This window comes from Miniopterus natalensis, chromosome 2 (assembly GCF_054644295.1).
Source record: "Miniopterus natalensis isolate mMinNat1 chromosome 2, mMinNat1.hap1, whole genome shotgun sequence".
Lineage (NCBI taxonomy): Eukaryota > Metazoa > Chordata > Mammalia > Chiroptera > Miniopteridae > Miniopterus > Miniopterus natalensis.
In genome coordinates, this window is record NC_142082.1 from 101729314 (window position 1) to 101741927 (window position 12614).

Sequence of the window (12614 nt, forward strand, 5' to 3'; positions counted from 1 at the left end):
TTTTGGATTGTTTCTGATGTCCTGGCTGGTTGTTTTTTGCTTTCTTATCTTCCAAATCACTGATTTGATTCTCAGCTTCATCAACTTTACTGTTGATTCCCTGTAAATTATTCTTCATTTTTGTTAGTGTATCCTTCATTTCTGACTGATGGTTTCCATGTACTTTTTTATGCTGTTGAAGCTCTCACTAACTTCATTGAGCATTTTTATAACCTGTGTTTTGAACTGCATCTCATAGGTTGCTATCTCCATTTTGTTTGGTTCTTTTTCTGAAGTTTTGTTCTGTTCTTTCATTTGGGACATGTTTCTTTGTCTCCTCATTTTGGCAGCCTTCCTGTATTTGTTTCTATGTATTAGGTAGAGCTTCTAGTCTATGTCTCTGGGGCGTGGTAGAGTGGCCTAATGTAGTAGGTATCTTGTAGGGTCCAGTGGCACAGCCTCCCACTTCACCTGAGCTGGGCACTGCAGGTGTGCCTCCCCACCACCACCATGTGGGCTGTGTAAGCCTCCTGTTGTAGTGAGCCTTGATTGCTTTTGGCACTGCAGTGGGAGGGATTTACTCCCCAGGGTGATCAGCTGCAGGGACTGGCTAGCACCACTGTGGAGGATCGGCTGTGTAGGGACCACTGCATGGAGCAAGACTTACTTCATAGGGGCTCTGGTGCCCACTGAGTTCTCCCCTTGAGTGTGTCATTTGTGGAGATGGTTGGGTGATGCTTTGATGTGGTCTGAAGCTGTCCACTGGGTGCACTGGCTCTGAGGCCTCCCAGGAGATGTAGACCAAGGTCAGCCACCAATTATGTTCTGCCTGGGGCCATCCATCATGAGGTACAAAGCAATCTGCAGATGGCTGCTACTTGTGCTGGGCTTGGAGGTGGCCAGGAAAGGCCGGTTGCTGCTAGTGCCGGGCCTGAGGGCACTTAGGGAGAGGAATAGGGTACGTGGAGGCCAAATGCTGCTTTTTTGAGAGTTCTTTTAGGAAAGTCCAAAGCTTGAACCAAGACAGGCCATTCATATGGAAAATCCACTGGAAAAGGCTTCGGTGGGTCTGCAAGTTGGGTGGGGCCTCAGGGAATCACCAGGGCAGGGTGGAAAGTATGAGCCAGGTTGTTGGAGTCTCAGATATGGAGCCATCTGTCAGCTCTGTTGGGAGGGGTGTCTCAGAAAAGGAACAGTGGCCTCTGCCAGCACTTCTGTTTGGGAGAAAGCTGCCCCCCCTTCCCCTCCCAGCTGTCACCTTGATGCCAGACACTTTAGTTCCTCCCCTGTGTGTCTCTGGTGCCTTTAGAGCTGCTGCCCCATTGCTGGAGCTCAGAGGGAGTAAGTCCCAGTAAGTCTGTGAGCAGTCCCTTTAAGAGGAACTGTCTGGGACTTCAGCAGCTCTCCATCTCAGCCACAATCCCTGCTGGTTTTTACAGCCAGAAGTTATGGGACTTCTCTTCCTGGCACTGGAATCCTGTAGGAGGCCTGTTGGGGAGCCGGGACCCCTTACTCTTCAGGGGGTACCTCTGCAGCCAAGTTATCCTTCCCAATTTCTATCCACTGTACATGGGTGAGGGACCAGCTGGTTTAGTGTCTCCATCCTTTTTACCAGTACCGGTCTCGATGTAGCTTCTTATATCTTTAGTTGTAGGACTTCTCTTCAGCTACCTTTCAGGTGGTTCTGCATGATAGTTCTGTAGTTTAATTGTAATTTTGGCATGGTTGTGGGAAGGTGCGATTAACACATTTACCTACACCTCCATCTTGACTGGAAACTCTCAGTCTGTTACTAATTATATAGATTGATAGAACCAATGATTTCAGTTTCCACTCACATCCAAAAGAATTGGTGGCTTTTAAGAACTGATTTTCCCTACACCAGTCGTAGACATGTGCATTTAGCCTTATCATATTTCAGAAACAAAGATTTCTCAAGAAAGACCAGCCATCCCATGTGTTTTGAAGCTATGTTGAGTGCTCAGTCAGTTTATGTGGTTTGGTGACGATGGGTGGGGTGGGGTAGGGTAGGGTTGTCTTAAGATGCTCAAAATATTGCTTTCCCAATATAAAAATAATTGGTAGAAATATGCAGAGTAGCTGACCATTAACTCTGTTAATTGAATCACAAAATTTGATCATTCTTTTAAGGATATAGCATACATCTTTTATGAAATTTCGTTTTCATGTTTATTTTAATAGGATGAAAGTTAAAAAACTGCCTATGATTCTAGCTCTACACCTGAAGAGATTTAAATATATGGATCAACTTCATCGATACACAAAACTTTCTTACCGGGTAGTTTTTCCTTTAGAACTTCGCCTCTTTAACACTTCGGGCGATGCAACCAATCCTGACAGAATGTACGACCTTGTTGCCGTCGTGGTTCACTGTGGAAGGTAATTGCAGCTGTGGGGCCTGGCAGTGGGAGGACGGGTTGGTGGACAGCGTGCATTCAGGGTGTTCTTGAGGGATTCCAGGGCCAGACCTTCAGAGGTTCTCATCCAGATACATTTTATCATTTCCTCCTTAAAGCTTTTGTATATGAAAATATATTATTGCCTTGATTTGATTTGTAATTAAGTTTATTGGGGTGACACATTGGTTAGTAACATAATAAGTTTCAAGTGTACAATTCTATAGTACATTATCTCTATGCTCCATCATATGGTCACCCCCCAAAGTCCTGTCTCCCTCTGTCTCCATAAATCTGACTTCATTTACCCTCTTTATTCTCTCCTCACCCCCTTCCCCTCTGGATTTGAATTTTATTCTTATTATTTAAACATTACTCTAAGAACTTTAAGGCCTGTTTTCTCCCCCCCCCCCTTTTTTTTTTGGTAAAAATGGTGGTGCCTAAATAGATTTGCAAATAAATTATTTCTTAGATTCATTGGATATGTTCATTGTGTTAATGGTTGTGAAAACCATTTAAAATGGCTTTGGAAATAATCTGCAAAGGTAAGTTTTCTGATTTTTACCTCATTGTGTTTATTTCCTGTTAGCCAATTTAGTGTGATGTCTCATTCTTTATAACTTAATTTATAAAATAGCTCAGAAAAACTTTAAACTACTTAGAGCATCACATAATCAGAATTTATATTTGAAACATACACATACAGTCTTCATTGACTGTTGAGAATTTCCTGAATAATTGTAAAACAAGACACTCATGTTTACCCCAGGTTTGGGGAAACTTATACTAACAGTATGTTTATCCAACTAAAAAAACCCCTGGCCTCCCCAGCTTTAGCTGTCCCTCCCAGCTCTCTGCTCAGAATATGTAATGACAACTGGCAGTCAGCTCTGTCATAACAGTCTGAATGAACCTCCATCACTTCATTAACCTGTCTCCCTGTATTTTATACTTCTCTCTCATCTTTCTATTTTGGAACATTCCATTCCTAAAGTCAGAGTGGTGACATCTGAACGGAGGAAAACAATAAGGAATAACTTAAAGAACCTTTATTTATTCAGTCCAGAGGTTTTAGAGGCAGAGAAACCTTAGTTTCAGTTCTCCTGCCATTCCTGGTCAGTGTGACCTCATGCAGAACTCCCTGAATGGCAGTCAGTTTTCTCTTCTATAAAAGGTAAATAATACCAGCTACCTTACTGCATTGTCAGGATTAAAAGGGGAGTGTAAAGCATTTAACTGCTGCTACTGTTTTAACAACTGTAATAATGTTAGCCTTTCACACCCTAACTGTAGCCTTTTCATATTCAGTGACAGTTTTACCCTACTTAAATTCTGGTCCATCTTTTGGAATTGATCTGCTGGCAAGATCTTGAACTCTGAGATTCCTGATCACGACCCTGGGCCCCCTCCCCTCTCAGTCTTCTTTTAAAATTTAATCCACCCTTTTTCCCCTGATAGCCTCTTGTCTCTTGATCTTTCTTTTTAACCCTTCCCTTGGCCTTACGTGCTTCTCCGCCCAGCCTTACCGCCAGTCAGTTATTAAAGCATGTCATTACAAGCACTGTGACATTGTCTTGCCGCCTGTTGGTGTCTCTAACCTTAGCTGTCAGAATGCTGCAGAAGGGTGAGGGATGCACATTGACACCTCACCGGCCTGCTGACCGTAGTGGGCGCATTCCTGCTTGAGTTCCTCACAGCAGCTGCCGCACATACCTCCCCACCCGTTTCTTCTTCCTTTTCTCTCACTGTGGTCCCCTGTGCCTTCACCTGTCCCCTGCTCTGCCCATTACACCTCCCTGCGTCTTCCTCAGCGCTCTTCTCTACAGCTGCGTTCTCCATTTGGTGCCACGCCTCTATGCTTACGTAACTGCTAGGTGTGTGTTGCTGGTCATGACTTACTGCTTTGTAGTGTTACATTTATTCATTTTTATGTCTGTTTTCCTTATGAGATTGGGCACTTTTGAAAACAGGAAATAATTTGTCCATTAAACACTAATAATATTTTAATTTTTTTCATTTTTATTTTATTTATGAAATTTATCTGTAGATGCGTTTCATATCAGTATAAAGGGTTTACCTTTGTCTGCATCCTTTGAGTATTGGGGAATCTCATTTTTAGCATGTCTGTACCCGCCCAGTTTGCTCACTCTATCCCCAGTGCCTGGCATATCATAGGTGTCCAACGAATGTTTGCTGCATTATTAAATATTATACTTTAAGCTCATCTCAAACTCAGACTCCTCTGTGTATCTAACCTTTCTTGATTCCTCAGTCCTCTCCCCTCCTCTCACTGGATGAGGTCTTGTTTCACTGTCCCCGTGGCTCTGCTTTTCTATCCTGTTCTGTATATGCTTTTGGAGTAGTTACCTGCTGAACTGGCAGTGTCTTCAGGGCAGGACATTGTCGGTGTCTCTCTAACCCCCACAGAGCCAGCGCAGTCATTTGTACACATCAGGTGTCTTTACATATTGAACTGAGCATGTTTTATGTTCAGAATGCAAACCCCTGATTAACAACTTCCTTGGGTATAAATATTACCCTCAGTCCTTCATGTTATTATTAATTTCTGTAATTAACTTTGTCTACCGTTCTTCAAACTAGCTCTTAGCCAAAGAAAAAGTTGCCTAACCTTTTCAGTCTGATACCTACCCATCCTCAGCCTGCCTACCTCCTTTCCCTTTAGGCTCTGTTGCTCAGCCTTTCTGTGATTTTTCTTTATTTTCACCCCCTTGAAAAAAATTTTTTTTCATTTCCCGCTTCTCACTATAAAACACATGACTTTCTAGATGAATCCTATAGAAATGGAGAAATTAGACTTATTTTAGCATTAAAAGCTTTTTTAAAAAAAAAGTTTTGAGGTGTTTTCCTCTGTAGTGAAAAAGTCCTCTTGTGCCATGTTGAAACCTAAGGTACTCATCTCACCTACAGGACTGAGGATCTGACACATGGGAAAAGTAGTAGGTTGCATATTCTAATGTCCGAGCTTGTTACTTTTAAAATAGTATTCACCATAAAGCATAACTTGTGTTGAAAAAATTTTGAACTCTGTTATATTAATTATAGAATTACATATACGTTTTTATAATGAGTCAGACTGAAAATCTTCAGCCATGTCCTTTTTAAAGCAAAGAAATTTATTTTAAAAGAAATAATCGCCTTTATTTTTACAAAATCTAGATTTCTATATATTAAGATTTGTTAAAATTGAGATACAAAGGCAATTATAATAATTATAACTTGAAGAAAGCACTAATAATATTAATCATTGGGCAAATGTCATTTGTTTTTAGAGAAGTTTATAAAGTTTGAGCTTGAGTTCAGAACCATGAATTTGCTGTCTTCATTTGCCTTTTCCAGCATCCCATAGGATCTTTCCTCTAGAGAAGAACTATTGCCACAGGAATAAGACTTAGAAGTAATACTACGTGCGTTGTTCTGTAGTTTAACTCAGCATGTACTGGATGTGACTCCCCTCCCACCAAAAATGCTAGAAAATTTTATTTAAATCTTTCATAGAAGCAAATTTGAAAATTAGTTTTAAAAATAATTAAAATTGTTACAAATACAATAAGGAATTTTAATAACTTAGCTTTATATAAATAGAATACTGGTCATACCTCTGAAAGTAGAGTTCTAATTATTTGATTTTAAAATTGATTGCCAGTTCAGATCAGTATCGCTTGATTTGGCCGGGAGATGGGTAGGTAAGGAGTATTTTTATCTGTTTTGGTTTTTCTTCTTTATAGAACATGAAATTTAGGGCATAGAAGAGTAATAATAATAAACATTTTATAAGATTAACTTTTCTCTCTCTTTGTTTCAGTGGTCCTAATAGAGGCCATTACATCGCAATAGTTAAGAGTCATGACTTTTGGTTGTTGTTTGATGACGATATTGTAGAAGTAAGTAGTTTCTTTATTTCTTCTTTTTCTTCAAAGTGTGCATGTGTTTTACTTTTCACTTTTTTCTCTCAGCTTCTCATTCATATATGACAGGTGATGAGTATTAGCCAAATGTCTAGGTCTTCAGATTATAATCTAATTTCTATTTTGTACTCCCTAACGTCTAGTCCCAATGCTTGAATTGTCAGCTAACTTTATAGTGTTTAGAGTATGACAAGGGATAGCTTTCAATGACAGTTTTTTAAAAACTTTCATTATTAAAGAAGAAATATACTGAGCTGTAACATACCTATAGCAAAGTGCACGAATCTTAAGCAACAACTTAATGAATTTTTGCATGGGCATGCACGCACGCACACAAATGTGTGTACAAGCACACACACAGGTCAAAGTATAATACGTTTTCAGTACCCAAACAAGCTCTCTTATTCCCCTTCTTGGTCAGTACCTACAGCTCTCTTCCCCTCTACCCGCCTTCCCTTGGAACCCACTACTTTTACTTTTATTGTTATGATTAATATCGCCTGTGTTTGACTATAAATGGACTCATCAAGTATAACTTCTTTTGTAGGTGGCTTTTTTCACTCATCATATCTGTGAGATTCGTTGTTGTTGCCTGTAGTAGTAGTTCTTTATTGCTGTGTAATTTTCCATTGTATAAATATACCAAGTTAGAAATTTGGCTTTTTATCCATTATTGACTATTAATTATGAATAAAACTACCTTGATTATCCTTGTACAAGTTGTTTGCTGGACACACACACTGATTTCTTGGGTTGTCATTTAGCAGGTCCCAAATGGTTGACTATTAGTGGTTTCATAGTTCAGCTGATACCTACAAATTAGAATTGCTGGATTAAAGGGTAGTTGTATGTTCAGCTTTAAAAGATGATGTTAAACATTTTCCCAATGTGTCTGTACAATTTTATATTCCCCCCACCTATGTATGAGAGTTGTAGTTGCTCCATATTCTCACCAACACTTGGTATTATCAGTCCTTTTAATTTAAGCCATTCTGGTTGTGCAGCGCTATTTTATAAATGAGAAAATGAAAGGCATATTTCTAGGAAATGCTGAAGGTTTTATTGGATTTAAGCAGTTCAAGGAGCTTGTTCATGTACTAATGTTACATTTTGCCTCACAGAAAATAGATGCACAAGCTATTGAAGAATTCTACGGGTTGACATCAGATATCTCAAAGAACTCTGAGTCTGGATACATCCTTTTCTATCAGTCTCGGGATTGAGGGGAGCCGTGATGAAGAGATTTCTGCCTCATTTCTTCTCTGGTTATTATGGAAAGGATCAAGCACTGATTTTTCAAGAAAAGAGAAATGCAGGAAGCTCAGGGGGCAGTGGCACACTTTGCACACAATAAAGCAAAGGCTGGATTAACAAGCTCTTCCCATCATGGTAGTTGATTCTTTGCTCAGGTATCATGCTGTCTGTGCAGTTCCAGTCAACAAGAGAGTGGCGTCAGAGAGAGCAGCTCCTCCTGTAAAGCAGCCTTCCGGTAATTGACACACATATTCTCTTTATTCATTGCACCAGTAATGATTTGAACTCCTTGGGTGCAGTAGAAAGAACAGGGATCTGTGCTAGGTTGTATTGATAATTTAAGGAGATGATAGAGAACACACTGCATAAATTTGCCTGTGTTGAATGTGTACAGAAAGAATGTTTGGTGGTCTTTTCAATGATAAACCAGAAATACTTTTGGGCCCAACACTTGCAGTTGCCTTCCTGATATAAAAAACTAACAGATATTAGAATCCAGTGTCAGGAAGACAAATATGTTTTGCTTCTCTAAAGAAGCTTTTAATAATATACAGTCTATGTATATGTAGGGAACAGTTGGTCAAAAGTGGCTTTTTGTTTCCCCAAGGGGAAAGACTGGCTTTGTAATTAGAATTTTTTTCTTATTTATTTTACTTAAAACTGCTAGAGTCTAAGTATTGTATGAAGTGTCCATGATTCTGTCAGTAAATTTGAGCATATTTTTATTAGCTTTTGTCAGTTTAACTAATCCTTTTGTTTGTTTCTATTTTTAAGGTGAATTTTAAACTCTGTTTTAAATCAGTAAGATACCATAAGAAAAGTACAATGAGAGGAAGTAAATATTCTTTTTCAGGAGGAGCTGATATCTCTGGCTAAATATTTGTCTTTTGTTATAGTTATTAAGTCAGTTATTTTATTCAGCTTTAATTTCAGTAAAATAAGAAACTACAAGGAATTCCCTATAGCTGTTGGGATGATAAAAGACATTCTGGCGCAGTGGTGGTTTGCCAGTCTTTAGAATTCTTAAATACTCTAATGTTTCACGTTGAGGCCATGTCTGGAAGATTCATGTCATAGCAGTTATGTTATTTTCCAGGGTCATTCTTTACTTTGGAAAGAAGGAATCATTCATCATAACGCAGTAGCTAGCGGAAAACACCTTTGAAAATGAACTTTTAATGAAGTAGAACAGGAATACACAAACATGTCTTTTTCTCCCTCCACCTTTACAAATCTTATTGGGAGAGTGTTTGGAAATTAACTTTGTTAAGACTCCCTTCTGTTGGAGTTTTAAGAAGTAATGTGTGTAATTAAAATGTGTGTAAATTATTGCAGTTGACACTTTTTCATGCATCAGTAAGTTCTCTGACAGTGGCCAAATGTCACTTGTGGAAAGTTATTGAATATATATTCAAAATAATAGCAATCAGGCCCTGGATATTCCTTATCAGAGTCTTTTCAGGCAGTAATTTTTTTAATTGCTGTAATTTTCTAAACTTATTTTACTAATACTGTTGACTATGAAAAACAACAAAAAAGAATCTTTTTGTCTGCTGCTATTATTAACATTTATTATCTGTATCTTTTAGCTCAGGAAATGACTTCACCTATTCGTTCCATGAACATATCTTTAACAGGGTCACTTAGCTAACTGGGCTGTTTAACAGATGTGTTGGGAGAAAATTGTGATGTATTTTGACAAATTGCTTTTTAAGGTATAGTTTCTGAAGCCTTATCCTGGCTGGTGGAATTGTTTTGTACAAATCACATAGCCTGGCTGATTTACCAACATTGCACAGAGAATCACAACCAAGAATGTGGGGAAGGCCATAGCAGTGGAACTGGATACATTTTTATTTTGAGGGCTTAAACCAAATTGTCTTGGAATTTAAAGCTGTGTTTCTGTGGCTTTCAGCACAGAGAAGGGGGGAGTAAAGTGAAGCCGAGTCAGTTTTTATGTGAGTCAGGCCACAGCATGTATAAGAAAGATAGATGAAGTCATTTGCATAAAGGTACAGCGTTGGTATACTATGTTTTGTTTGTTTTCACATTGTGCATTTTGAAAAACAGTTAAAAGCCAAGGTTAAATTTCATATTAAAGCAAGTGATGGCATTCTTGTTGAGTTCCATGGAGTCACACACTGTTCATATCTACACTGCATTTAATAGTGTGATTGTCAGGGGAGGGACTATGGGGTGATGGTTCTCAATTTACTTTTTACTCTTATTGCAGCTGCATCTAAGTAGAATGTTTGGAAGCTTATCAGAAACTCAACATACTTCAAAAACATATAGGGTTAGGGTTGGGGGGGAAATGCAGGTATAGTAAGAAAAGCGACCCATATAGACAGCTTGTCTGTCAGTTGTGAGCTTGTCTGTCAGTTGACTGTGGTTGAAATGAGGGGCAGGCTTCAGTTGTAAATGATGGCTGATTGGTGTCTATGTACATGATTGTTGGGATAGCTGTCCCATATTTTGTATATTGGAATAAAAATTTCTATAAATTATCGTAACTAAAAGTAAATATTCTAAATTAAGTCTCACTTGGAAGTCATATGGCTTCTGTCTTGGCAACTTTACCTTTAGAAGATTACTTAAGACAGAAGCCATGTAACTTCCAGAAGGAAAAGGAAATGTGTAATATATGGGTCTTGTTGCCTCTAACCATTAGTATAGGATTTTTTCTTTCCTCGATGGCAGTAGAAAGACCTCATTTTCATAACATACTACTCTTGATACTTTCTTTAAAGATACTTTTCATTAAAGATTCTCTCATGAGGTATTTAACTGGGAGCTGGGAGGCTAAGGCGCTCAGGTCCTGGCTCTTCAGTGAACTTAACTGTGTGACCTTGGGCAAGTCACTTAACCTCTCTGTGCTTCAGTCTCCCTATCTTGTAAAATGGGAGTAATACCTACCTCACAGGGTTGTTGTGGGGATTAATTAGATATAATGTCTGTAAAGCATCTAAGGTTCTTGAAGAAGGCGCTATATAAATACAAAATAATATCTATTAAAGTTGTTTTATTTGTGCTTGGGGTTTTAAGTGTGTTTTTTCCCTTTTTGTCTAAAGTGTATTTGCAAATTAGAAGTACACTCTTTGGAAATTGTCTTACTGCTTTTGCTCAAAAGTTACTACTTTTATTGTCCAAAGAGATTTTCCCAGAACAGCATTCCATATTGCATTTTTCTTTATGGAGTAGCATTATCTTTCCCAAAAGCCCAAGTTTAAACATTTAAATTTAGAATCACAGAATCTTTGAGGGGAGATATTTGCAAAGTCACTGTTCCTAGCACTTTTCCTCCCTTCCAGTGTAGTAATTGCTGCTGTAAAATCTGTTCTTCAGTACTTGAAGCCTGTTCTATTGTTGAGTAACTTGAATAGTTGTGTGTGTCTCCATTATATGTAATCCATCCATCATCACCCTCCTGTAGAAGCACTTCTGTTTATCCATATGTCTGAAAAAGTGTTCTTAGAATAAACACAGTAATAGGTGTACTAGACTGTCATTGGAGACCTAAGATTACATTTTCTTTTCTCAGCATCTGTATCACACACTTCATACTGAACTTTGAGTAAATGAAATTCTCTGTATTTAAGAGAGTTTTCATGAACTGTTGAAAAGCCAAGACTGCCCCTCCCTTTTTTAAAGTTCCCTTGTTACCTGGTACCTGTGCGTGTATTTTAAAGCTTTTCCACTTCTTTTCACTTATTTTTTTTATGATAACCTACTGCCTTTTTTATCTTCAGAGCTGCTAAAGTAACAACCCATCACTGGTAAGTTCATAGTGCAATAGGACCTATACTTTTAAAATGCTAATCTTGACAACAGCCTCTATGAAGTAGAGGTACCCCTATTTTACAAAAGGGGAAACTAAATCTCTTCAGAGGTTAAGAAATTTTCCCAAGCCATTCACTCAGCTGGAAAGTTGCAGATCTATCTAGGTTTCAGATAAGTATGACCTCACTGCCAAGTTCTTAACCATGGTTGGCATTATCAAACGATTTTATTTATTGTGGGAAATACACATAACATAAAATTTACCATTCTAACCATTTTAATTGTACCATTAAGTGACACTAAGTACATTCACAATGTGCACTATCACCACTGTCTGTTTCCAGAATTTTAATCTTCCCAAACAGAAACTGTGCCCATTAAACAATAATGCCCTACTCCCCTCTCTCCCCAACTTCTAGTTACCCCTTTCCTACTTTATATCTTTATGAATCTGACTGCTCTAGGTACCTCATATAAATGAAATCATACAATATTTATCCTTTTGTGTCCATCTTATTTCACTTAGCATGTTTTCAAGGTATGTTTGTGTCAACTTCCTTATTTTTTAAGACACAATAATATTCCATTGTATGTGTATACCACACTTTGTTTACCCATTCATCTCTTCATGGACATTTGGGTTGTATCCATCTTTTGGCTATTGTGAGTAATGCTGTAATGAACATTGTTGTACAAGTATTTGAGTCCCTGATTTCAATTCTTTTTGGTATATACTAGGAATTGCTGGACCCATATGGTAATTCTGTTTAACTTTTGCAGTAACTGCCGTACTGTTTTCTACAAGAGCTACACCATTTTACAATCCCATCAGCAATGCACTAGGGTTCCAGTTCCTGCATATCCCTGTCAACACTTGTTGTTTTCTGTTTTTGTTGCTGTTGTTATTTTGGGGGTGGGGGGTGGGGTTGGTAGGGGCCATCCCAACTGGTGTGAGGTCATATCTCATTATGGTTTTGATTTGCATTTCCCTGATGATTAGTGATGTTGAGCATCTTTTTATGTACTTATTGGCTATTTGTATATCTTCACTGGAGAAATAGCTAAGTCCTTTGTCCATTTCTTTAAATTGGGTTGTTTGTTGCTGAGTTATAGGTGGTTTTTTATACATCCTGGATATTAATCCTGTTTCAGATACATGTTTTGCAAATATTTTCTCCCATTCTGGGAGCTGTTGTTTTATTCTCTCATGGATGGTATCCTTTGATGCACAGAAGGTCTTAATTTTGATACAATCCAA

The 12614-nt window shown here is 38.3% G+C and overlaps 1 protein-coding gene across 1 annotated transcript in view; it reads left to right on the forward strand.

The window, feature by feature from the left end:
* Positions 1–12055, forward strand: part of USP12 (ubiquitin specific peptidase 12) — an 87199-nt gene extending 75144 nt beyond the window's left edge. The window contains exons 7-9 of the mRNA XM_087814441.1: positions 2182–2379; positions 6220–6298; positions 7444–12055. Of these exons, the coding sequence (XP_087670567.1) occupies positions 2182–2379; positions 6220–6298; positions 7444–7545 (379 nt within the window). The 3' untranslated portion in view covers positions 7546–12055. The remainder of the gene's footprint in view (positions 1–2181; positions 2380–6219; positions 6299–7443) is intronic.
* The last annotated feature ends 559 nt before the right edge of the window (positions 12056–12614 follow it).